Here is a 27,927-nt window from a genome sequence, read left to right as displayed (position 1 = left end):
TGTCTAATCTAGACAAACTGATGGTGGAAATTAAAGAACTCCAAAATCTGGTTAAAGAGAAGGACAAGATCATTAAGAAACTTGAGCAACGTGTAGATGAACTTGAACAATTTACTAGAAAAGATGACGTTATAATATCTGGACTAGAAACAAGACATCGGACATATGCAAGGGTGGTGGATTCTGGTGTAGCCAGTGGGGAGAATGCACCACCTGAAGAAAGACAATCATTGGAACAACAAGTTAGAAACTTTTTATATCAAAAAGGTGTTGTCATCCATCAAGACACAATATCAGACTGTTATACTATTCCAACTAAAGATAGAAAAATAAACTATCTAACATTGTTATACAATTTACAAGCAGAAATATAAATATGAGTTATTAAGACATGCAAAGAATTTGAAAGGAACGAGTGTCTATATAAATGAGCATCTAACAAAAAAAAATGCAGATATTGCTAGGGAAGCAAGACTACTAAGAAAACAGAAACATATTGTTGCTACATGGGTCTGGAATTGTAGGGTGTGGATTAGAGTGAAAGAAGGAACAAACGGTATACAAATCAAAAACATGGAGGACCTTACAAAATACAGACCTGAATAGACAATCAAATATAACATCTGTTGGTAATTGGACCAACAAAAAATCAGATCAAACATGGAAACAGAGGATAAATATATGACATAGACACTAATATTGATGAAAGTATATTTGACTTAAAAACGATTGGTTGTGAGTATTATACAGTAGAACAGCTGAATAGTGAAAAAATTGCAGAAGATACCCTGTCACTCTTACATATAAACAGTCGAAGCTTGTATTGTAAAATGGTCACAAATAAAGATATTTAAATCAGTTTAAAAATAGATTTAGTATTGTTGCAATCACTGAATCTTGGCTTAAAGATGATCTCATGGATGAGTTCAAATGGAGGATATGAGCTGTATTTTGTAACAGAAGATATAAAAAAGGCGGTGGTGTTGCTCTGTATACAAAAAACAGATCTGATGGGTACAATTGTTGAAGAAATGACAATTATGAATGATGTCATAGAAATTGTAACAGTGGAATTGTACATGAAACATCTAAGAATATTTTAGTTAGTTGTGTATACAGAGCACCAGATTCTTGGTTGTGAAATTTTACAGATAAAATACTTGAATTATTCCATCAAATTAAAAACAAAACGCTTTTTATGTGTGGGAATTTAATATTAACATAGAAAGCTCCAGCTGCCAAAGATTAAGTGATTTGTGAATACAATGTATAGTTTGGGGTTATTCCCCTTGATAACAAAACCAACCAGGAATAACATCGCAAAGTGCAACGGTAATTGATAATATATTTACAAACAGAACAGATGAAATTATCAAGAATGGGATCTTCATGACAGATATTAGCGACCATTTACCAATTTTTTCAATATTTAAATATAAAAATAGGTACAACAAAAAAACTGATATAAACTTTAAAAGAGATAAGTCAGTAAAAGCCTTAGAGGCATTAAAATATGACCTTAAAAATCAAAACTGGGAAGAAGTTTATGTCAGTGATGTTAATGTAGCATATAACTCATTTATGAAAATATTGATGAAATCATACAATAAAAATTGTAAATTAATTGAAATTAGTAAGAAAAGAGTAAATAAACCATGGCTGACAAAGGGAATAAAAAATGCTTGTGCAAAGAAAAACTATTTATACAGGTGCTTTTTAAAATTGCAAACAAAGGAATCAGAACATAAATACAAAAAATATAAAAATAAACTATTAACAATAATTAGGAAACAAAAAAAAGATTATTACAATGAAAAACTAAATAAGAGTAAAGATAATATGAGGGTAACATGGGGAATTATAAAAAGTGTGATTGATAGTGATGGAACGAAAGAAACTATTCCAAATTACTTTAAGGAAATAAAGAGAGATATGATATAAATAAGTTGCAAATGGGTTTAATGATTATTTTCAAATGTAGGGTCAAGTCTGGTGGGAAATAAACCATAATAGAAGATAAATTATGTACATGGTAAATACGGTCAATAGTATTTTCCTGGACAATGTGGAAAAAGATGAAATAAGAAATATTGTAAAAACTGTGTAAGCAAAGATCAACTGACCATGAAGATTTAGACATGATGACTGTAAAAAGTATAATAGAAATTGTTATTGAACCATTTACTTATATTTGTAATCTGTCTCTGTCAACTGGGGTTTTTCCAGATGAAATGAAAATTGCTAAGGTAGTCCCATTATATAAAAATGGAGACAAACATAATTTTTCTAATTACAGGCCAGTATCATTGCTTCCACAGTTTTCTAAAATTATGGAAAAAGTTTTTGTAACAAGATTGGATAAATTTATTGAGAAACATGATATTTTAAATAATGCTCAGTATGGATTCAGAACAAAACATTTGACAGCTATGGCAATTATGGAACTAATAGAGAAAATATCAACAACAATAGATAATAAGGATTATTTTGTAAGTATTTTTATTGACCTGAAAAAGGCTTTTGATGTTATAGACCACTCAAGATTGCTCCACAAGTTACAACAATATGGAATAAGAGGTGTTGCACATCAGTGGGTAAAAAGCTACTTAGAAACATAGAAAACAGTTTGTTCAGATAAATAATACCAAATCAGAATTGTGTAACATTATTTATGGAGTACCACAAGGATCGGTACTTGGACCAAACTGTTTATTTTGTATATCAATGATTTGTGAATGTATCCAATGTGCTTGGCAGCATTTTATTTGCTGATGATACAACGCTGTGTTTACTCTGGATCAGATATACAGGAAGTAGCACAAGTGATAAATACAGAGTTGGAAAAAGTTAAACATTGGTTTGATATAAACAGATTGTCACTAAATATTAATAAGACAAATTTCATATTGTTTACTGATAGAGCGAAAGAAAAGAATGTGTCATTACAAATAGATGGAATGGATATACAAAGGGTAAAAGAAATGAAATTTTTAGGAGTCATGATGATGAAGATCTTACATGGAAGTCACACATAAATTACATAAAAGGAAAAATAGCGAAAGCCATTGCTGTTTTGCATAAAGTAAAATATTCATTAAATAGTTATGGTTTATTAACATTGTACAATTCATTGATTGTCCCATATTTAACTTACTGTGTAGAAATCTGGGGATCAACATATACAACCTATATACAACCTTTATTTATTTTGCAGAAAAGAGCTTTAAAAGTGATTAGTAACAGTGGTTTTAGAGATTCATCTAATCCATTGTTTATTAAGTATAGGGTACTTAAATTTCATGATTTAGTCGATTTGAAAATATTACAAACGATGTACCAAGTTAATAAAAATACTTTACCAACAAACATTCAAAATATGTTTGAAAAAAGAGTAAGTAGTATAAATTGAAAGGAATAGAAGTCTTTAAAAAAACCAAGATTTAGAACCAAAGTAAAGGAAAGGAGTATTGCAGTAAATGGTGTCAAATTATGGAACAATCTTAATAAGAAATTAAAGAATTAAGGTCGCTTAAATTATTTAAAAAAACATTAATTAGATGTATTAAGTAAGTATAAAAACTATGAAGTAAGTCAGTGGGCTGCAAGAAAGACAAAAAAAAAAAAAAAAGTAAACTGTTAATAATGTTTGGAGTGTCTTAAGTTTAAATGTAACCTGTCAGTGATGTAATCTATTAATTAATGGTCATAATTATGAAATGGGTCAGTGGTATGTGACAAGTTAAAGAAATGCAATCTGTTAAATAATGTTGACTATGATGCTGTATATTGAAAGATTGTATTGTTAAAAGGGGCAGAAATCATAAGACTTGTTCTTCTTTCTGCTCTTTTCATTCTGGTATTGTGGTGCTTTTGTTTTTTGCTTTTCTGTTTTTCTTTTAAATGAATGAAATAAATATATTAAAGAAAAAGAAAGAAGTGAAAGAGACGGAGCTGTAGTGGTGAATAAGAACAGGGAGGAAGTGGATTGGTTTTGGAAGTGCATGCTGATAGTGGAGCTGAACAAGCAAACTCTGTGGATCAACTCCATGAACCGGCCTCTCATAGCACAGGTCACATCATGGTCATAGCTCTAAGGTCAAATCAAAGGTCGCTCTACAAAATACATGAATGACCTTATCTTAGGAACAGATGGCATAAACATGTTTTTCTGCATAGACCTCTGCTCCTCCGCCAGCAACCTATGAATCAATGCACTGATGTCATTGATGCCACTTGACATGAAGCCAAGTCAAAATTTAGCTCGTGGCAGTGATCCACTGCAGTTACCTGGATGCTGTGGGGGAACCTGCAGAACCCTCATATCTAAAAATAACCAACATATTAGTCATAGATTCTTGGGTCTAATCTAGACTAGAAATCATATTTTGGGGTAGCCTTAGGTTACTGGTCTCAAAGGTTTTCCGCAGGTCTCTAGAGCACTCATGTGTTCATAGGTCAGTTACTGTTGGCCCCATCACAGCGCCACCCAGTGGGGTATTTCACACTCTTCCGCTTCTTTGATCAGAAACCTGCCTTTGTGTATTTTCATTGAATATTTTCTGTCACTTTTTTAGTTTTATCCTCTGCCACTCTGTCATTGCTCACTTTCTTTTGTTTTACGGAGGCTGATATGATGTTTTCTTGTTTTTGTGTTTGTTGTCTTCCAATCATTCTTCTCCACCCTTCATCTGTGTTGGTATGTAGATTTTTCAGGTGCAAAAGGTAGGCATCTCATCTTCTTCTTTACCATCACTTTGGGGTGTTACTTGATTTAAATATTATCACAGGAATTTGTCTTAAGTTACAGCCAACATCAGTCAAATTGAGATGTAGAAAACACTAACACGTTATACATGATGAGTTTTATTTTCTGCACAGTTTTGCTTTGTCTGTTTTCTGATCTTTAGAAATATTACGGCTTGAACACCAAAATAGATGACCGAGCGGACAGCAAATGGGGAGACATTGAACAATGGATGGTACATTTTTTGTGCTATAATACTAAAACTATTTACCCTTCTAAAAATGCACTAAAACTGGTTACCTTCAAAAAAATGCACCAAATGCATGAGTTGTGATTCATTAGTTTTTCTGCCTCTGTACATATTTTATTTTTGTAGGTTTACGGTGCCCAATATGCTTTTGAGTTCCAGATAATTCCTGTTTAGCCTTTTTATAAAATGACAGATTAGAATAAATCCGAAGTTGACCATTGTGATAATCCACTCAAAGCAGTGGCATGTGTGTCTGGGTTTGAGTTTGCATGACCCATATGTTCCATCCGTGCATGGGAGACCACTTGGGATCTGCCCTGTTCAGTGTAATGATGCAGTGACTTCTGAGTTGTTCTACATCATCCAAGAGGTTGAAAAGCTTGGTGTGTGACGTGTGATTAACCCACAGTGTAATCTGTCTGATAAATACACTTACTCGAGTGCAAGTTACACCAACACAAAAATGGTGAGTCTGAATGGACCATTATGGGATGTGTTTCAAGTTGGTTTTGTGTCTATCAGTTTGTTTTTTGTTTTTTTTTGCTGCAGTGCTGGATCTCTGTGATGGTTATAAATTAATGCATGGCTGAAACGTGGGATTGCATTTGTTCTTAACAGTGTAGCTTGTTTCCTGAGTTCATGCAAGCTGTGTATGTTGTGCAATAAACTGTGCATGTCATCATGCATTCCTGTGCATGATGATTCACAGTAGAGTTTTCATTATTGTGGTGTCCAGTCTTTTTAAAGTTGTAAATCCATAGGCACCATCTTCCACATGGTACAAATCCAGAACTCTCAGTATGAAGCCCCAAGAGGTTTTGACTCAAGTGAAGGAGGCCATAATTAGGCTGGGGAAAAAAGAGAAAGGACAAACAAGCTGATCGGACAGGCTAGCAGAAAACTTTGAGTGGTCAAATCAACAATTTGGTACATTAATAAAAGAAGCAATGCACCATGAGCAAGACAAAAGACTGTAGACTACGACTACAACGAATAACTGTAGATTATATTTGTGGTGAAGAAAACCCAAGAGGTAGCCAGCAAAGAGGTGATGGAAATGGTAGGCATATTATTCTATCAACTATTCATCATATCAGTGTTACAGTCTGAGACCACCTTCATGAATCTAAATGTAATGACAGGGTGCAAACCACTGGTGTCACTCTAACAGGAAGGCCCTGGATAGAATTTTGCCAGAAACATCTAAAAGTCCTGCTCTATCACCAGGTTCTTGGGCAGATGACAACCAGATAGTTGGAGACAGATATAAAAAAAATGAAAGGAGGGATTCTCTATCCAAAGTAAACCACTTCACTGGAGACTGTTGTGGCATGTATGGTGCTGGGTCACTAGTGTCTATTGATGATACTGCTCTGATGGAAGTAAGATACTGCATTCTGAAGTTTGTAGGGTTATATCAAACTGATAGCATGGTGCTCAGAACACAGATGGATAATGACCCAAGATAATAATGCAGAGCATTTAATGATGGCTGTGGGTTCCAGACTTCAGCACTCTGCTAAAGAGTTTTGTCTCAGTATGACCAATAGTCCTCATTTTTATACTTGTAGTTTGTCCGATTGCTTTTGCACTCTGAACCATATCTAAAATGTCTCTAATTCCTTAATGGTTAATGTGAACTTTAATTGAATTAAAACTGAGACTCTACATGTTAGTCACATTGTGTTTTGATTCATTTTAACTCCATTGTGGTGCTGCTCAGTTCCCAACACTTATTGAGTGTTGTTAGAAGGAAATGGTGATGTAACACAGTGGGAAACATACCACTGTCCCAGCTTTTTAGAAACGTGTTACAGGCATCCATTTCAAATGAGCAAATATTTGCACAAAAAACAATAATGTTTATCAGCTTGAACATTAAATATCTTGTCTTTTGATGTATTCAATTGAATATAGGTTGAAGAGGATTTGCAAATCATTGTATTCTGTTTGTATTTACAATTTACACAACGTCCCAACTTCATTGGAATGGGGGTTGTAAATTGAATCCTTTGCGGTAATGTTATATATATCACAATATAACTAATGGAAGTGTTTCTAATGGGTTATATATTCCCTTACAAAAGCTAAAACAAAAACAGCTAAAATGTAATTTTGAGAACATTTATTGTGCAGATCTCAAAACTCAAAATTAAAACTCAGCCCTCTATGGTGCAAAATAGTGCATATGAACTCAAACACCATTTTTATAACTTAGAATGCAAGTATAAAATGGAACAAATGTAGCAAAAAAAAAAAGTCTTATTGAACTATTTACATTAAAATGTAGGAAATGCTACAGGCGTTTTTTGTTTTTTTGTTTGTTTTTTTGTACAACTATGTACATGCATTAAGATGCCACACAATGAAATTATATTCCTGCACATCGATACTGTATATTTGTGTTCTGTTGTGCTTTTAGACAAGAGTTTTGAAGGTCCCGCAGCCATTTTTCACATTTTCTCACATTTTACAGGCCAAAACTGATAGTAAGTCCCTTCGGCTGCTCCCTTGTTTGTACTCGGGGTCGCCACAGCAAATCCAAGGTGGATTTGCATGTTGATTTGGCACAGGTTTTACGCCGGATGCCCTTCCTGACGCAACTCCACATTACATGGACAAATGTGGCAGGGGTGGGATTTGAACCCAGAACCTTCCGAACTGAAACCAAGCACATTAACCACTTGGCCACCACCCCTGCACAGGCCAAACTGATAATAATTTGAAAAAACAGTCAATCAAAACCAGCACTTGTTGACTGAATGAAACGTTGCAGCTTGTAAAAGATGACTGGACACCACTGAAGTAAAGGAAAAACTGTCATCAAGTACATTTGTACCTCAGACGAAGTTTACCTTCGTTGTGCCGCCTGTCTCATCGATCTTTAACACTGCTCTCCTCCTTCACACCTTTCGTTTCCTCCTCCATCTTCACCCCCTGCTTCCTTCATCCAGGAGGACAGTGAGAGGTACTCACGCCCTTCACGGATACAAACGGTTTGTAGAGTTCTACTTGTTTTTGTCTCTTCTTGCCTGATCTTCATAACCCTCTCCCCCAACACTCGGGGAATGTTGCCAAGAAATATAACCCTCATAGGTGGAGGACGACAAGATGCAACTCAAAATCCAGTGTTCAGTTCAAATTGATAGCTTTAGCCAGTGTCTAAAACCGGGTTCTTAAATAAAAATAAAAAAAAAAAGCAATATTCATCATAAGTATTCAGAAACAGTTTACAGGCATTCATGTTGACTACTTTTGGGAAAATAGTTTTCATACAGGATGGTAATGAAGTCACAGAGAACAAACATGGTCTGATTCTGTGTCCCTGCAGGCGGATTCAGGATGGACTTCAATCAGATAGTATCTTTGACATCCTGACCTCTCTCTCCAATCTGTCCCACAGCTCTCGGATGACGATGAACGGATGTCTGTCGGGAACCGAGGCAGCATCAGGGTCAGTTTCACACAAACCTTGCATTCTTTAAAATCCACTGGTGTCCCAGTAAAGCCTTTTTTTTGTCCTTTATTTCTTTCTTTTTAAAAGATAATCAAATAATTAGTGAGTTAAGCCCCTTTCACACCGGGCCTGCATAGAGTTGCATTGTGCTGCGTATCTAGTACACAGAAATGGCTGCATAAGTTGCGCGCAGGGGGAAAAACCTTGTGTACAGGGGGGAGAATCTTGGCTCCATGACGCTGCTACAGACTGCCTGGACACACAGATGGATTTAATACATTGGAAAGAGTCAGAATACATTATTACCAGGAGTTAATGAACTTTAATGTGCCGCAATTGTGAGAGAACTTAAGAAGGTGAAAGCGCTGCAGAGCTGCAGCCGGCGATGGCACACACGAGCTGTCCGTGAGAAGTGAACATCCTCTCGCTGGTGATCGGTCCATGAGCTGGAGTTAATGGACTTTAATTAATGTGCCACAATCGTGAGAGAACTTGGGGAGGTGAAAGCACAGTGGAGCTGCAGCTGGTGGTCACATGCACGCGTGATCCGTCCAGGAGGAGTGGACAGTGGACATGTCGTCTCACTGGTGATCTCTCTGTGAGGAGTTGGTGAACATGGAAGCTTGGCAACCCGCCTCTTCTTCTGTGGTTTTGAAGCTTCACTGCCAGGATGAATAAAATCTAGCAATGCAGGTATGTACTGATTTAAAATAAATAAATAAATAAAACCGTAAAAGGATTTTTCGCCCTGACGTAGGGTTGTGTACAATTGCGGAGGCTTGGTGTACGATATTTACATACAATTGCAGTTGTTGTGTAAACGTGTGTAGAATACTGCATCCGTGCTCTACGCTGACAGTAAGTGGAAAAAATTAAACATAGTTAATTTTTTGTGTCCATTTCATGGACCACTTTGCGTAGGGCTGCATATACTTGGCGTAGTTGGTACGCGGCATTACGCAACTCTGCATTGGCCCAGTGTGAAGGGGGCTTTAGTGAAGTAGGATTTGCAAAGAGGCAGTTCCTGAACATTTTAACGGAGAAGGCAGTGTGGTTCTGCTTGGTGTTGGTGTGAGTGGCACTGATGATGATGATGATGATATACGTTTTGCAGTCAGATCTCGATGCAGTTGGGGCCTACGGTGGAGGGGTAAGGGTTGATTGTTCTCGGATTACTTTCCACCATCTGTTTGAGGGGTTGTGTCAATGTTTGTCTAACATCTGCTTAATAACATCCAATAAAACAAAGCATTTTGTATTTGTGTGTTAAAGTTGTCTGACACTGAGTGACATTATTTTCTGGTGATTTGGAGTTTTTTGCTGCCGTAACGTTATTGCATGCGAGTCTTGTCTTTTTGTGGTTCATTATTTCACAGTTTGAGCTTTGTAGAACATTTATGCCGCATTTTTAGATTTGAATGAATTTTTGTAATATCTTGGAATCAACTTATTTATTTATTTTTAATTGCATTTCAGCTGCTTTCACTGCACGTTTGAGTTCAACAGTGCATCTGCAGCCACTATTTGTTTTTCCTTAGTGTATGTTTCAGGTGACTGACCTGCTTTCCTTATTGGGTGGGTTAGAGTTTGGGCTGTGGTTCTAAACCTGGTATTCAAGGACAGTGGAGTCAGTGGATCTTCTGTTTGCAGCACTCAAGACTTGGAGTGTCTGGATCCACTGGTTTCCTGGATGAACACAGATTCAGAGTTCTGAGAGTTTCTTTGACTAAGCCCTCAGCGGTGTGTCTGTTTGCTGTGAAACTACCAACCTCAGACATTCGTGTATCTGTGCTGTTGTACTAAAGTTGGCTCCAGTGGATCCATGTGTGTGTTTAAGTGGCTGCCACTCTGAACTACTTGCAAAATTATACTAACTTGCTAATATGGTAATGTGAGCAATACTTTGCAAATCTGATAAAGTGTCTCATGTTGCGATGTTGTGTGTTAGCATGTTCATGAATTAGTAGACATTTTCCCTTAACGGAATTTATTGGTACTTGTTCTAATGTCTGTTACATGAAAAAATGTGCAGTTCTTCTGTAATAATAGTATTGTTACTGATATGGTTGCAGTATTTATTCACAACTCTAAGTTGTGCTTGTCAAGAGAAATTGCTGTCCTTCTGTCTGTCAGGATGGCAAAACGTTCCGCATCTTAAAACTCAAGAACCGTAAACCTCTCAAAATTGAAATTTTCTACTTTAATACTGGGAGGTCAAAGATCTGCCTGTCAAAAAATCATGCATTTCTAACATTTTTAAATGGCTTTTTCACAAAATTTTGGGTTTTAAGTAGGCTATGTACAGAAGCCCTAAAACGCTCACATCACCCACTAGATGGTGACAAAAGCTGCTCAAATGTGTGGCAAGATCTTGACTGTTTATTCACTTGAGAAGTTATCTTTTGGCAAAATAAGCTGGGCTGACAGCCAAAAATCACCTTACAGTTGTACCCCTGCCCCTTATGGGCAATTTACTTGTCTGTAATGTATTTAAATTAGTTTTACAGATGGCAAGTCGAGTTAGTCAAGAAAATATTGACAATACTGTGCATACTGGATTTGGTGGGATTTGCAAGGCTCAGCACGTTACTGCTCTTCTCTCTTTGTTGCTCTAAGGGCTCCTCTTCATACTTGCACAAGAAGTCAAAGAAAAAGAAGAAACATAAGCACAGAGATGTACGTAAAAGCTCAAACAAAAGACACCTTAACACTTTCACAAATTTGATCCCCACACTGGCACACGGTCTTGTGTGCCAGTGAGTAAACTGTTAACTGTGCATGGCTGCATGCCAGTGTGTAAAGAAAATTTTTAAATGTTCAAAATTTTGAGCATTTTGTGCCACTTGCGTGAACTTGTCGTGAACATTGCGCAACCTATTAGACAACACTGCGTGTTACTGTACACACGGCATCTGAACCTGAAATTAGATTATGAGATGTTGCATCTATAATTAACATACTTACAGATACCTTATCTAACGCATAAGAAGGAATGAAATGCAACTGTTTTACCAATCCATTACAATATTGTAAATAATTACCTTTGAGATAAGATTCCAATGCATTCTCCACTGCACGACGTGCACGAGACAACTGCAGCTGTAGATAATTTATCTGTAATTCTCGGAGCGATGAGAGGTGGTGTCCTCTGAGAGCAAATGAGTCATCGGCTACAAAATCATTATTTATATAGAGTGGCATCAAGCGGCACAAAACCGGAGGCCTTGGCCTGATAATTTCAGGGATCAATTTGTCGAGGTGCCTTAAAGGCCCCCTGACAATTGCACGACTTTGTTGCAGGCACTGTGTCATGCAGGAGAGTAAACTCGCCATTAACAGGTGTAGACTGAACATGAGAGGGGCGCTGGTGCATGCAATTGCACAAAGAGAATTTTGAAATGTTCAAAAAATCTTTCATGCATAAATGTTGTGCAGTGTTTGCACGATTGACTCGTCAAGAAAAGAATGTGAACAGTGTAAGTGATTGCGTCAGCGCATCGCATCAGAGCACAGCTCATCTGAATGATTATAATGAGATGTTAAATCTGTCATAAACATAGTTTTTACAGCTGCCTCACAAGAGGGGAAAGAACATGCAACTGTTTTACCAGCCATGACGATGTAAACATGACAAATGATTACCTTTTTAGACAGCTCCAAATGCTTTCTCCAGCTCGTTCAGCAGCTGGAGCGCCCCTCTGTGATTCAGGAAGCGATTAGAGCCATTTTTAACAACCAACTTGCAGAGAAAATGATTAATCTGCTACAAAATAATTATTTTATATAAACAGCATCCAGCACACAGTGCGTGGCAGCCAGTGGAACAAAGCACGGCGTCCAGCTGGGAACACAATGGGTGGGACGCACGTCACGACGACGTGCATGCAAGTGCGCGGATCAAAGTCGTGCAAGTATCAAAGTCTGCAGAAATGACCTGCACAGAATTCACTGCTGTGTTTCTCACCCTGTTCACAGAAGAATGGCTGTGATGATCATGATGATACAGTGCGTTTCCACCAGGGTCAGTAGCCGCTGTGTGAAACCGGAGACAAACTATCATTTTAAGTCATTTGCTTTTGGTTTGTTGTATAATAAGGGAATACTAGCATGTTGTTTTTGAATTTATTTTCATTTATATAGCACCAAATCACAACAGATTCACAACAGTCCTTTACTTTTCACACCCTCGGAGCTCAAGACCAACTAACAAGAATGTGTCCAACTGTCTCACTCCTCTAAACTGTGTCTACAAGATTTAGACAGCCATAGAAGCATTCAGTTTCTGAGAGCTGCCTACCCCAGTTTTACCAAACGGTCCTATATTGTTTGTAATTCTTGATGATTGGTGTAAATTAAGTCCAAGACTTGTTCAGTGATGTGGAAATGTTCTTGTAACGCTTCCCTTGCTTGTCTCAAGAAAACTGGCTGTTAGTGATGATGCTGTTTTCAAAGGTGCAGGTTTAAACATTTAATTTTAAAGAAGTCAAAGTATGTTTTTAAAAATGTGATGGCATAAAAAAAATTGACCAGGGATGCACGTGAAAGCTCAGGGGTTCCCAAACGTGGGCATGCTGTTGTGTCTGCTTTGTTTTGAGGGTAAAACTCCCCACGTTAAAGGCCCGGTCACATGGCACTTAATGAAGGGCAACGAAGCCCAAACAAACAAGAAATCTGGACTTTTGTTGACTTTTGTTGGCATCATTTAACCTTCGCTCAGCTTTGTTCCTGCTTCGTCAGGATTTTTACACTGTTGAAAAATTTGAACGAATCCCACCAAAAACCTCAATTTGCCCGTATTTCGTTTTGCTGTCGTTCTAAGTGGTTTCTTATCATTGCTTAGTTTTTGTAACGATAGCGCTTAGTTTGACTTCGTTCGACCAGCTGAATGTTTTCATACAGTGCGGAAGCCGGTTTGTGAGCGCTGCTGCAGCTGTGTTCATGTACCGTCGGAAATTACAGGGCAAACTCAGCCTGTTTGCTTGGATTTTTTCTCTGGGTGGGGGGTCAGCTTGAATGGGCTCAGGCACCTTATATAGGGAAGAATTAATCTTTTGTGTGGATACACTGAATTATTTTACCAAAAATAAAACAAAAATCACGCTCCTGCCACAAGAAACTGCTGAATTTGAAACAACAAAAAAAGTCATGTAACTTCCGAAGGTACTTGAACACAGCGGCAGCAGCAGCTCCTGTGTGCGCTTATTATTTTTATTAAATATAACAACATGAGTGTAGGAATGACAATCCAGCCCTTCTGTACATGTGGCAACAGGTAGATGATTCAAATGATTATTTAAGAGCTGTTCTGGAAGGAAGAATTACAATTGTGGACACACACCTGACTGGAGCAGATGTTTCCATTCAAAAGTTGGAGATGGACCATTAGTCTGTTGGGATGGTTGCAATCTAGAGCCCTGGACAGTTTCATAGTGCTGTGGATGTGATGACATGTAGCACTCGGGCCACGTGGTGATATGTGACCCGTATTTATCTCATCATACTGGGACCATATGAGGTGACCATCAGTCCACACCGCCACTCCTCACCACATGTCAAACCATGAAGTTAAGGTGGCCATACATGCCTCTGGTAGGGGACAGGCCACTCTTGAGTCTGGGATGTGATTGTTTGCTTTTGTTGTGTGAGTGCTGCTCAGCTCACAATGTCATCTGTGCTTCATGACTCTCAGAGCTCCAGACTGAGTGATGACAGCAGAGCATCTCGTGCATCCAGATTAGCCCTGCAGCCGGTGGGTGGCGCTGCATGGGTTTTCTCATGACCATGTCTCTCTGCAGTGCTCATGTCTTGTTTTGACTTACTCACTTACTTACTCACTTACTTACTCACTTACTTACTAGCTGACAGTGATGTGAAGGGAGAGTGCACCAATGAACAAAGGATGATTTTTATATATATACACACAAAATACAGTATATGATTTTGTTTTTTGCTGCCATTTCTGTTTTTCTCCTGTTTCACTCATTTTCAGCACAGTTCTGCTGCTTCTCCATCGAGAAGAGCTTTTTTCTCAATAAAATCCAAGACAAAGAAAATGCACAGTTCTTCAAGCTATTATATTTCACAAAAAAAGTCCTAAATATATATGCTGTGATGTGACTATTGCGCCTGTGCACATTGTGATGACTATCACTCCTCTACATTTTTAACAAATGATTTCAAAATCAGGTTTCTCATTGTTGAGTAATAAGTCAGTCTGACTGCAGCTGTCACAGTGATGGACCATATCTTCTCCAGCGTTGTATTTGTGTTTGGGAGCTGATGTTCTCAGCGACACTGTAATGTTGACCGACCTTGCAGATGAAAACGGTAGCTGGCTTTAATATTTTCTTTGACACTGATTGTGAACGAAGCCTCCTGCTGGTGGAGACTTTGGGCTCGTCATGGTGACAGTGTTTCAGACTGTTCAGTGGATTAATCACGTAGGCAGCAGATATTAACCTGAAGTGTTTAATCTTTAACAGTTCTAACTCACTTAGCCCCCCCCCCCCCCCAACACACACACACACACACACACACACAGCCCTGAGGATAAACATCTATACAGCGTGTGTGCCTGCATGAGGTTTGGGTTAAACCACACATGTTGTCATGTTCTAACTTTGTCTTTTTTTCCTGTCAAACTTGGTTCTCTCCTCTTTCCAGGCATCTTATGCTTCTTCTGACTTGTACAGTCTCACTGACTTGTCTTCTGCTCGAGTCCCAAGTTCAGCTTTGAATGGTTTCCAGGTCTGTATGCAGAGAAATACTAGACAGGTGCACATGAACGAGCACAGAAGGCCTCAGATTTAGCACCTGTCATCTCAATCATCTCACAGACGGAGTTTTTGTTTTCACAACATCCTACAGGCTGCTGAATTTATCCTGCTAAAGATCTCGTTCTTACTTCCAGCTTCACTGTCTATTTCAGTTCTCCAGGTCACACTGTCAGACCATCCAGCAGCTCTGCCTTAGGGTTGGTTTCATGCGTTATCCAAACTGTTTACCCACATTAACACACGACGTGATGATTTCTCAACATGATTCTTTACATGCACTTGAATCTCACTTTATTTCTCAAGAGTGAATGAGTTAAATTCAGCCACTCTGGACTGATGTGAGTGTACACCTTTGTTTTGAATGGAACCACATCAGACAGTGAATGCAGAGTGTCACTTTTGTCACATTTTTGTCTGTTCACACCCCTGAAGTTTGGGCATATTGCTTGTTTTATGAGTGTGTGTGTGTGTGGGTGCAGGGGTGCTTGTTACACATGGGGTAGTTCTCCTAATATGGTGTTTTCACACTGACAGAATGACTGAACTGATTTGTAACAGATTGAAATAATTTGTCCGATGGCGAATATCGTTTAACCCGTCGGTCTCTGGTGGACTTGGTGCTCTGATGGACGGATGATGTCACATTTCCACTGGCAACACAGAGAGCTGCGTTCAGCAGAACGATTTTCACCGTTTCGAAACACAAACGGGCACTGGGGGAGCCAGATTTGAGCGGGGTTCATTGAGGTCTGAACGCAAATGTGGACCGAATCCGGCTAGCTTGGGATCATGATGTCATATTTTTGTATTATGTTCGTGCACTGACAGCGGCGTCTCCACTGTGGTGGTGTTCAGCAAAGACAGCAATCAGCCTTCTTTCTCTGCAGTGTCTTCTCGCTAGTTTTTGCAACAAAGCTGATATTGATTTGGACACAATAGTTTGGCGTTGGTCAGAGACGTGGCACACTGAACAACTGGTGTATTGGTCTAAATGTGTACGTGCTTGTTTAAAATCATTTACAAGTGTGTTATTTCTGCAGCCTTTAGATTTCAGCAGTTACCGCAGCTCCGGCTCCAGAGCCTCCAGCAGGGCCAGCTCAGCCCGTGCTAGCCCAGTGGTGAGCTCGCCTCCCCGCACACCCTGCTGCCGAGCTCAGCCCGTCACAGCCGCACCACACAAAAAGTGCTCACATGAGGCTGCACGCTGCTTTGTAATCAATAAGTGTGTGACTTCATAGACGTGATATTCACAAATTTAAGTCATAATTTGACCGTTTCACTTCTGTTTGTTGGGCTGTTTGGATGTTTGCATGACTTGTGAAAGCATAATTTATACTTGCTGAAACCTGTTGTCTTTGTGTGACACACCAGCCAGAATGTTGTATTTTAAGGCACAATTTGAGTCTCATTCAAATCATTTGAAGCCATGGAGGTACAGGGTTCTCCCCAGACATTTTTAGTGTAGCGGTGCTGTTGGTAATTATCACCCAAGGCAGCGCGGGGAGCAGGTCCTCCTCCTCCGGACGAAGCTCCAGCATGTTGACTGTTTCAAGTACAAATGGAGGCCGTTTCCTGCAACTTCAGCCTTCAGTCTTCTCTAAATATACAGTAGTGTTGAGAATAATAGTAGTGCTATGTGACTAAAAAGATTAATCCAGGTTTTGAGTATATTTCTTATTGTTACATGGGAAACAAGGTACCAGTAGATTCAGTAGATTCTCACAAATCCAACAAGACCAAGCATTCATGATATGCACACTCTTAAGGCTATGAAATTGGGCTATTAGTAAAAAAAAGTAGAAAAGGGGGTGTTCACAATAATAGTAGCATCTGCTGTTGATGCTACAAACTCAAAACTATTATGTTCAAACTGCTTTTTTAGCAATCCTGTGAATCACTAAACTGGTATTTAGTTGTATAACCACAGTTTTTCAGGATTTCTTCACATCTGCGAGGCATGGAGTCAACCAACTTGTGGCACCTTTCAGCTGTTATTCCAATCCAAGATTCTTACCAACATTTCACAATTCATTCACATGTCTTGGTTTTGCTTCAGAAACCGCTTTTTTGATGTCACCCCACAAGTTCTCAATTGGATTTAGGTCCGGGACTGGGCAGGCCACTCCAAACATTAATTTTGTTGGTTTGGAACCAAGATTTTGCTGGTTTACTAGTGTGCTTGGGGTCATTGTCTTGTTGAAACACCCATTTCAAGGGCATGTCCTCTTCAGCATAAGGCAACATGACCTCTTCAAGTATTTTCTGACATATCCAAACTGATCCATGATACCTGGTATGTGATATATAGGCCCAACACCATAGTAGGAGAAACATGCCCATATCATGATGCTTGCACCACCATGCTTCACTGTCTTCACTGTGAACTGTGGCTTGAATTCAGAGTTTGGGGGTCGTCTCACAAACTGTCTGCGGCCGTTGGATCCAAAAAGAACAATTTTACTCTCATTAGTCCACAAAATATTCCTCCATTTCTCTTTAGGCCAGTTGATGTGTTCTTTGGCAAATTGTAACCTCTGCACATCTTTTATTTAACAGAGGGACTTTGCGGGGGATTCTTGCAAATAAATTAGCTTCACACAGGCGTCTTCTAACTGTCACAGCACTTACAGGTAACTCCAGACTGTCTTTGATCATCCTGGAGCTGATCAATGGGTGAGCCTTTGCCATTCTGGTTATTCTTGTATCCATTTTGATGGTTGATTTCCATTTTCTTCCACGCGTCTGTTTTTTTTTTGTCCATTTTAAAGCATTGGAGATCATTGTAGATGAACAGCCTATAATTTTTTGTACCTGCGTATAAGTTTTCCCCTCTCCAATCAACTTTTTATCAAACTACGCTGTTCTTCTGAACAATGTCTTGAACATCCATTTTCCTCAGGCTTTCAAAGAGAAAAGCATGTTCAACAGGTGCTGGCTTCATCCTTAAATAGGGGACACCTGATTCACACCTGTTTGTTCCACAAAATTAACAAACTCACTGACTGAATGCCACACTACTATTATTGTGAACAACCCCTTTTCTACTTTTTTTTTACTAATAGCCCAATTTCATAGCCTTAAGAGTGTGCATATCATGAATGCTTGGTCTTGTTGGATTTTGTGAGAATCTACTGAATTTATTGGTACCTTGTTTCCCATGTAACAATAAGAAATATACTCAAAACCTGGATTAATCTTTTTAGTCACATAGCGCTACTATTATTCTGAACACTACTGTACAACTTAAGAGACATAAGAAAATCTACAACACCAAGTTCTTCTTATGATATGAATGTTATTTATTGCACAATCCACTCTAAATCTACCAAATAGCTCTGGAATTTAGCCCATGATATTTTTACCTTTTACATACATGATTCCAAGATATTGGACAATCAGGTACTTAGGCTCACAAAACAAGCAATTCATGAGCTCACAACCCGACAGCCCGAAACAAGGGAACACCTGGACAGTCAGAACTGGGCAGGAAGAGCTGCAGGAATGAGTCGAGCGGAGAGGGAGAGAGAGTTTCTAATCAGTCGGACCTGCAGCCCAGAGAAATGCACAGTCGGTAACAGACAGTGGCAGCAACAGAGAACGAGTCATTTGGAGGAAAAGTGTTTAATCGGTGAAGTCCCATAACAACACACAGAGGATATTATTATTGTTTTTCCTTTACACAAGGGACCGTAACTTCAGTTTACCACCTGGCCAAGTGGGAGATATTAATGGTCCAGTCCACGCCTGAGAGCTGTTGTTGGCTGCCCACAAAAAAGCACAGTAATGAGGAACAAACAAAAACTGTCCAGTGGGAAATGTATGATTCTCGTTTCTTGCCACAACAACAGACAAGAGTCCTAGTTAGTGACTTTAATCAGCCAAAAGGTGTCATTATTGGTATCTTTAAATGGCTTTGATGAAGGCTGATCAGTAAACTGTCAAATTAAAAAAACATCGTGAGATGATGCCACAGCATAACTGCACCTGTGATGGCAGTATAACAGCGTGGCACCGTTAGTCTATTGTCTGGAGAGAACCCTAAGGTAAATGGAATGACCAATATTCCCAGTAACTACTACTGCAACGCTGTGTTTGGCCTGAGATATCTCACATTCTTCATTTATTAATGTATATATTTTTATTTTGACAAAATTAACTAGCTGATTTGCTGACTAGCTTCTTTGTTGGTCTTTTCGCCCCCTGGTGGCCAATGTAGGGCAACTGTGGCTCTGTGGCCAGTTTTTTGAGAAGTGCAGCCAGTAACAGTGGCCTTCCCCGGGATGTGGATGATGTTGTTATTCCAGATTTCTCTAACGTGAGTGTGTTTGCCGTCCTGATCTGAGCCGAGTTCCTGTTTGGTTCCTAGTTTTGCCGTCCATCCTTTTTTGTTAACTGAAGAGTGCTGACTGTAACACTGTATGGTATCAAACTTCTTATTTGTGTGTTGGACTCTAACATGAATTTGTATATTTACAGCTTTTTTTTATATGTATGATGTGGTGTGAAAATTGAGAATTAACTATTGATGAATATTATTAACACGTAACCAGGCACATGGATTTCACCAAAGTAATAACTGCGCCTGAAGCAGTATCAGTGTCATGTGTTGCAGTTGAAATCTTTATTTACTTTTTATTTATGTTTGTCATGAGAACGATGCAGTTTTTAAGACCGTCTTTTTCCCTCTGTTGCTGAAGCTGACCTGGCTGTCTTGAAGCTTTAGAGATGTTGATTTTTTTCTTCCTCCCTGACTGTTTTGGTCCGGTGGCCTTTAAATCGGCTGATCAATCTGACTCTGTTTTCTTTTGTCTCAACAGGTGGAGGACCGAGATTATCTTGAGAAGGTGAGTACATCACATTAAAACTGTTGTTTCAGTTGTCACATAAAATGAAGGCATTCCATCAAATACAGCTATGATTTGAAAAAAGGTGTTAAAATAGTTGTACTTTTTTTTCTTAGTTGGTTTATTTGTAGGAAGATTTTGCAAAACATTGTCTGGCCTGTAGTAGAAACCATTAAAAAAATTAAACGAGGGGGTAGATGTACCCACTCTGGTCATACTTACAGTTTTGTATTGTTTTTAATTTTTTTACAACTGGGTCATTCCATGAACTCAGTCAGATGTCCCGTGGTAACCAACTCAGATTTGGCAAAAAAAACAACAAAAAAAAAAAACAGTTGGTGCCTCTACATATATAATGAACACGTGCAAAGTTTAAGGTGGAAAATCTTAAGGGTATCTGAGTTATGGGCCTTTAAAAAATGAATCAGTTACAGTTACTTGTACTTCTGTCATGTGCTAAAATGAACTGGTGTTATATGATCAAATGTTTCCTCAGGGATCTCGAGCAGCTTCTGTATTGACAGCGGGGACCCTCACCTCTTTAGGCGGGACTTCCTCACGGCGAGGCAGCGGGGACACGGCCATAACCTTAGACACAGAGGCTTCCATACGAGAAATCAAGGTTTAAAAAACACAACCCACAAATCCCCACAGACGTCACGTTACTGGACAGGAAAGGTTTTTAAGAGGGTATAATAGAAGTTTTTTAAAAGGTCCGATCCAGCGTAGGTTTATTGAACACGACTGAAACCGATGATTCCAAAAACACATTATTTTAAACATGAGCACTGTCTTATTATTGTTATAGTTATTATTACATGTGATTGTTGAGCAACATAATGAATTTGCAAAGAATATAAAACCTGAGCCATTGTGCTTGTGGTTTAAAATCTATTGGTGCGCGTTGTATTTTTCAAGTTATTGCAAACTTCGAGGGGGAATACATCTCCCATCTGACGTCTTCAGTGAAGAGACGATGGGAATTTTGTTTTTCATTGGCAGGATCATGTGATATTGATGCTCTTAAAACATTTTTACAACATTCAGTGAAATTTCACACAGTAGCTGCCTCACATCATGTGAACATGTGCATGATGTGTCCACATATGCTGAGTAATATCGTGAGTGTGTCCGTGCCACACGTGGTGCTTCTACCACCGAATGCATGATTTTTCCATGATCTGCTCCACTGTCAAGCTGTCTGAAAATACCCATGTTCTTCCATTAGGTTCTGTGCTTTTTTCTTTTCTCTCCATTCTCCCTGTCGCTGTTGTCACTGGCCTGTAACCAAACGTCCTGCTTCACTGTTTCTGACGCCGCCGTGCTTCTCTGCTCGCACTTCCTGCACAGGAGATTCATGAACTGAAAGATCAGATTCAAGATGTGGAAGCCAAGTACACACAGAACCTAAAAGAAGTCAAGGTATCAGCCTCAGTCTCTCACAGCAAGTGCAGACATCACTGTTAGCCAGGCGGTTTGCTGTCCCTGACCGGCACCGCCTTTGCGGCTGTTCTGCATGAAAGAAAAGCTTCTCGGCTCATTTTTGTGTCTCTGCTGCTAAGAAATGAAAAGCCACAATGTCTCTTACAGATTTAAACCAACAGATAATTTCCTAAACAATGAATTTGTGCAATATTATAAACTGAAGATATGCAATAAAGCTTTGATTGAAATTTTCCTTGATTATACAGAATTTTCCATTTTGCTGCAGTTTGTAATTTCTGCTTTAAACTTGCTGTTTAGCTGGCAACTTGCAAAGTTTCTCACCAAGCTGCATGTCACTGCCATTATATATGTGTGTGTGTGTGTGTATATCTCATATCTGCAGGTAAAATAATTTTTATTATTATTGGGGAGGTGATGGTCTAGTGGTTAAAGCGTTGGGCTTGAGACCAGAGGATCCTCTGTTCAAACCCCAGCCAGACCAGACAATCACTAAGGACCTGTGTGTAAGGTCCTTAATCCCCGAGTTGCTCCTGGTGTGTAGTGAGCGCCTTGCATGGCAGCACCCTGACATCGTTGTGTGCAAACGGGTGAATGTGAGGCATCATTGTAAAGCGTTTTGAGCTTCTGATGCAGATTGAAAAGCACGATATGAATGCAGTCCATTTACCATTTATTTAGTCTGTTGTTTTTACTGTTACTTATCACCATTGAAGCTTTGAGGTTTATACTTTTCTGGCATTATTTCACAACATCTATGTCGTAAAAGGTCCATCTCAAAAAATTAGAATATTGTGTAAAAGTTCAATATTTTTGTCTGATATTTCAGAACTTAAAAAAATCTATATCCTCAAGATTTATTTCATATAAACAAAAATGTTTCAAGTATTTTTTAAAATTTTTATTTGAATTTGCATAGTTAAGGTTTGTAAATGTAAATATAGAAAAATGTGTCTCAGAATAATAGAATATTGCATTTTAAGTTTGAGTAAGTGACTTTCTGCAGTGTAAATGCCATGAATCTGTCAGTCTGCTTCAGTCCACAACCGCACTCATGAGGAAGATGCTCACTGACGCCCTCCACAGGCAGGGTTAGCCACAGAAGGTCATTGCTGAAAGCGCTGGCTGTGCAGAGTGCTCTGTCTCCATGGAAACGCATGATATTCAAATTTTTGAGATGCACCTTTATATAGTGATGTTCTGTACTATATTAATAATCATCATAATCATCTTCATTATCATGACTTCCTATTAGGATACGTTAGCAGAAGTCGAGGAGAAGTACCGTAAGGCCATGGTGTCGAACGCCCAGCTAGACAACGAGAAGAACAACCTGATGTACCAGGTGGACACACTTAAGGACTCCCTGATGGAGCTGGAGGAGCTCCTGTCCGAGTCACGCCGCCAATATGAGGAGAAACTCAAGGTACAGCAAGCAGAGAGAGTACATTTTAGAAACAGGTGGGCAGAGTTTAGAGTTTGCATTTCAGGAACGTCCTTCAGTTTCAGACCTTTTATTTTCCATCGCCACACACAGCTTCACAGTGGAGGAGAGCAGAGATGGATTTTTATCCCACAAATCAGATCCAAACAAGGTTTGCATCAGAAATGTGCTTTTTGGCAAACTAGTTGAGCATTCAAGTCTTCTTTTTAAGAAAATCTTCCTCTCTTTCTCTTCATCATGAAGCTATATAACTAGTGATGCACAGTGCAAAGTTTGCAGTCTAATCGCAGTCACAGAAGCCTGTAACTTCTTTGCAGTCTTCTGGGTGTCTTGGTGGCTTTCCTCACTAGTCTTCTTGCACAGTCAGTGACTTTTTGAGAAGGGTCTAATCCAGACAGGTTTACACAAAGTACTGGACTGTGCTGTTTGTATTTGATGTAACTGAAATCCAAGACATATTCGGTGACTTGGAAATGTACATGTATCCATCCCTTGACTTGTCTGAAGAAAACTGGCTGTAAAGTGATGATTACATATGACACTAAAGTGTGCAGGTACTTACACAGCCCATCATTTTGTCTGTGTGTTGCAGACATTAGTTTTCACTGAGAGTTTAAAGAGCATCTTCTGAGAACTTTTATATTGACAAGACTGTTTTGTTTTTTTTAATGTAACTTCAAAATTAAGACGTGTAATAACTCAAGGGTTCACATACTTTTTCTTGTCACTGTATGTACACTGGTCAGGCCTGCAAACATGCACTGGTGCCACATGTTGCCATAAAACCTGACTATAGAACCTATCCCAGCAGTTAACATCCCTTGGGGTGTCAAAATAGAACCTCCTTGGGTCCTGGTGGTGAAGTCGGTGTATTTCTGGCTCGACATGATCAACTTTAATTCCAGTCTTTTTTACAGGAACATGATCGAGAGAAACATGCCCACAGTACCCTTCAGTTCCAGTTCAATGAAATGAAAGAAACATTAAAACAAAGTGAAGAGCTGCTAAACGTGAGTTCACAGCTTCCATTTATTCACCATGTGAAACTGTCCTCTGATTTAGGGGGAAAACTGCTACTTTCTCACTCAGTTACTCATTTAGAACGTCTGCATGTGTGAGCACAGGTTTTCCAGCTTTCCTTTCTGTTCACATAACTCCTTTTTTTTCCTACTTGCTCTCCTTTTCCTGTTCTTTAGGAGATTCGTCAGCTCCGTACGAAACAGGACGGTTTTGTTAGAGAAATATTGGACCTTCAGGAGACTGTGGAATGGAAGGATAAAAAAATTGGGGTACTGCCCTGATTGAGCTGTATTTGAGTCAAACACATCATCATTATTATTTTTGTCCTAAATTGTGACAACAGTGGATTCATAATCTCCTCTGCTTTTCACTTTCACTGCTTTTGCACAAATGGTCTGCATGCTCTTCCTCTCGGGCGTTGTGCTCAGGCCTTAGAGCGACAGAAAGAATATACAGATGCAATCCGAAATGAGCGAGATGAGCTCAGAGAAGAGGTGGTCAAGCTGAAAGACATTCTGAAGGTACACAGTCTGTGTGTGAAATCAAAGTACCCTCAGCGTTCACCCACTCCATGTTCAGCTCGGCGTGTTTTACCCATGAGGCTTTGAGTTCAGTCTTTTCACTAATGTTTTATTTTTCCAAAATCAAATTGTGCCGTGTTGACATTTTAATTTGCTTCGTGTGTGTGTGTGATCTGCAGAGCTAACGTATGTTTTGTCTTCTTCTCTTTAGAAACATGGAATAGTGTTGGGACCTGATCTGAATATTAACGGGGAAATTGGTGAAACAGAAGTGGGCGAGTCCAGTGGAGACTCCGCCCTTCAGCTGGCTCAGGTTTCACAGACTTCACCTGTGGAAGGAAACAGCATGCTCGGTAAAACGGTGTTAAACAAACTAAACCTACTGCATGGTTCAGCATGAAACAAACTGGAGATGTTCACTCCAGAATGTGATTGACTGGTGCTGAAACTGTTTGTGGACCGTCGCTCCGCCCACTGATTAAAAAAAGAAATGATTAATTTAAATGGATTATTTTGAGTCATTCATGAAGGGGGGAAAAATCCAAATCTTGGTGCTAATATCAAGTATTGTAACTTAATTGTTACAACAGTATTAAAGTCGCATTCTAATCCAATTACATTTGTTCCGCAAATCTGATTGGTTAATCGTGTGAGATTTGAGACCATAAAATATCTCGTTGACGGTGGCAAAATACTCGACCATTTCACATTTGATGTATTACTCCACGCCCTGACCGCAACGCGTTGCTACGCTGGCACTGTCAGCTGAGAGCGAGAGAAGCTGGCAGAACGACAATGATGCAGAAATGTGTGGATTTAATCTACCATACGAAAGTACTGATGTGGATTCTGATAAAGAATTACTCAGTGCAGCTGATGAGATGGAGAAATCTGTGGGTGTGCTCACAGAATTTCCAGTTTGTCATGAAGATGCTGTTGCTACGGTCAACTTCACTGACTGAATTACCTATAGAAAAATAAACCGTGCAAACAATGGAATTGGATTAGAATGGGAATAACCCCCTTGAGTATGATGATTTGCATATGTTAATGCTTGATTATGGTCACAAATATCCGTTTTAAAACTCAGTTTACAACTGTAAAATCCAGCATTAACATCCGCAAATCATCAGACACAAGGGGGTTGTTCTCTAATTTTAAAATTTAAAATTTTAAAATTCTCTAATTATAATTTATGTTTGATATCTGATAAGATGATTATTGGTAGATAATTGCGGTGGCTGTTATTAACATTCAATGTGGATACATCTTTAACTTATGGTGAGATTGGTTAACGTGGATGTGTCTGTCCTCTAAAAATTCACCACCTACTAAACTGTACTTCTAAGTGTTGGAGTTGTGCGTGAGTGGATTTCTCATTTTGGAGTAAACGCTTCACTTGGTCTTAATGTATGTAAACTTAAACCTTCACTGGTCCTTCTGGTCATTTGTACTGATCTTAATGAAAATTTTGTGTTCATTACAACTGGGGTCTTTTTGAATTTTGCATAGCTTTGATTAATATTCCATTGTTATGATTGCATGTTGCCATAAATGCCATTAGTGGGTTCTGGAAGAACAACTTCAGGGAGCAAAGATCTGAGTCTGATGGGGTGAGAAGCTTTGATGGTAGGACAATCGTAAAGATTCATCCAAAACAACATTCAGTGGTGTGCGTGCAACCATTCACCATTATATCTCCAAGACATGCAGTTAAAACATAAAATGAAATACGTGAATCGGGTAAAACCCAACAGTAGCCGCGTTTCCACTGCAGAAACTCGACCTACTCCTCAGACTTGACGAACGCTTACAGGAATGGCTCCATAAGAAACTTCGAGCTCACAGTGACAACAAGCATCTAATGCCGTCAATAGCTAGCAAGCAGTCTGTAATGCTGAATACAAGGCAACTAAAAAAAAAGTGTGTTTGCGAGCTAACTGCATTGTTACTGAAAGAAAAATAAAACAGCGTATGTACCTACGTTGCCGGTGCGCTAACGTCTGGCCCAGTATTCTGTTTGTTACGGTCAGTCTACTGTTTTCATTGTGGTCGTTCAAACGCTTTGAGGCCTGCTTCAACATCTCTCTGTCCTCTGTTTCGTGGTGTGTGTACCTTCATGGGGATTCAGTAGGGGTGTAACAATGCACAAAAATCATAGTTCGGTACGTACCTCGGTTCTGATGTCACGGTTCGGTTCATTTTCGGTACAGTATGGGAACAAAATACAAAACCTAAATCTGCTTAATGTTTAAACCAACAATTTATTGTAACATTATACAAACAGGAAAATAAAATAATTGCAAAGTGCTACCTGGTTAAATGTTAAAAGTTAAATGAAATGTTCTCAAATAAACAACAAACATATGAAATATTATAAAAAAATAAATTCCTAGTAGACAGCTTTTAACAAAACCTAAAACCCAAAAAAGTAAAGAGCAGCACAACGGTTCCAGCATGAAGCCCTGTTCAATTTTATTCAACCTTTGTATTTTTTTGCCAGAAAAATTAACTTGTCCAAAACTGTCACACTCTGTAAAGGATTTTTTTAGAGAATTAATATTAAAGAATCTCTTTACTTTTGTACAATTTATTTTATTTTCTATCTCTTTCTATTTATAATAATACGATGAATGTTACTGTGGCCTTAACTGTTCATTTAATGTTTGTTAATATATCTTTTTTAAATAAAGTCTTGAAAACAAAAACGTGGGAGAGGCATAAAAGTAATTAAACCACCTTAAAAATATTTAGAACCACAAATAAACTTGATTCTTGGTTTGTTTATTTATTTTGTCATTAAAATTGGTCATCACTTATTAAATAACTTCTCAAGGCCAGGGCTTCTCAAAGTCTGGGTACTATTTAATCACAGCACAGCAAACGACGTCCCTAGGCTGAGTGAGTCCGAGTGAGGAGGATTGTAGATATCCCTCCGCTCAGCGCTTTACAGACTGCTGCAGGCAGCGGAGGAGGGGGAGACCCGCTGCCGCTCGGTGACAACAGAGACTTTCACTTTGAGTCGCCAAACATCAGAAAAGTCTCCGGTAAGGTCAGGAAAAGTAGCTAGATTTGTCACTAGTCACTTTTGAGAAAATAAGTTGTCAAGAGGGTTTGGAAAGTCACCAGATTTAGTGGGAAAGTCATCAATTTGGCAACACTGAATGTAAACACACACAATGCGAACTCACCCGTGCACAGCCCTGATTTGAACGTCCTGTACCGAAACGGTTCAGTACAAATACATGTACCGTTACACCCTTAGTATCCAGGTGTGCTAAGATAGATTTTCTCATTCCTCCTTGAGGGCTCAAATCCTCACTGGACATCGTCCATCATGGTACCTCCTCATTGGTCCATCTGTCACCTCTTCTATCCATTCTGTTTCATTATCAGCTTCTCTTGGTGAGTTTGACCAATCACCATTG

The 27,927-nt window shown here is 39.0% G+C and overlaps 1 protein-coding gene and 1 long non-coding RNA gene across 2 annotated transcripts in view; both read left to right on the top strand.

Moving 5' to 3' along the window:
- lrrfip1a (leucine rich repeat (in FLII) interacting protein 1a) overlaps positions 1-27,927 on the top strand; it is a 127,489-nt gene that overhangs the window by 83,583 nt on the left and 15,979 nt on the right. The window contains exons 9-21 of the mRNA XM_034186097.1: positions 14,064-14,200; positions 15,115-15,198; positions 15,362-15,424; positions 16,268-16,345; positions 19,444-19,542; positions 20,045-20,071; positions 20,568-20,693; positions 21,422-21,493; positions 22,770-22,940; positions 23,876-23,968; positions 24,155-24,247; positions 24,407-24,499; positions 24,711-24,852. Coding sequence (XP_034041988.1) covers positions 14,064-14,200; positions 15,115-15,198; positions 15,362-15,424; positions 16,268-16,345; positions 19,444-19,542; positions 20,045-20,071; positions 20,568-20,693; positions 21,422-21,493; positions 22,770-22,940; positions 23,876-23,968; positions 24,155-24,247; positions 24,407-24,499; positions 24,711-24,852 — 1,278 coding nt within the window. The remainder of the gene's footprint in view (positions 1-14,063; positions 14,201-15,114; positions 15,199-15,361; positions 15,425-16,267; positions 16,346-19,443; positions 19,543-20,044; positions 20,072-20,567; positions 20,694-21,421; positions 21,494-22,769; positions 22,941-23,875; positions 23,969-24,154; positions 24,248-24,406; positions 24,500-24,710; positions 24,853-27,927) is intronic.
- LOC117525065 lies at positions 7,741-11,261 on the top strand. The gene is made up of 4 exons (XR_004564946.1): positions 7,741-7,990; positions 8,398-8,448; positions 9,566-9,601; positions 11,068-11,261. It is a non-coding gene; the product is annotated as an uncharacterized LOC117525065 (long non-coding RNA).

This window comes from Thalassophryne amazonica, chromosome 14, assembly GCF_902500255.1.
Source record: "Thalassophryne amazonica chromosome 14, fThaAma1.1, whole genome shotgun sequence".
Classification (NCBI taxonomy): Eukaryota; Metazoa; Chordata; class Actinopteri; order Batrachoidiformes; family Batrachoididae; genus Thalassophryne; species Thalassophryne amazonica.
Note: the sequence above shows the minus strand (reverse complement) of the source record. Positions and strands in the feature narration are given on the sequence as shown.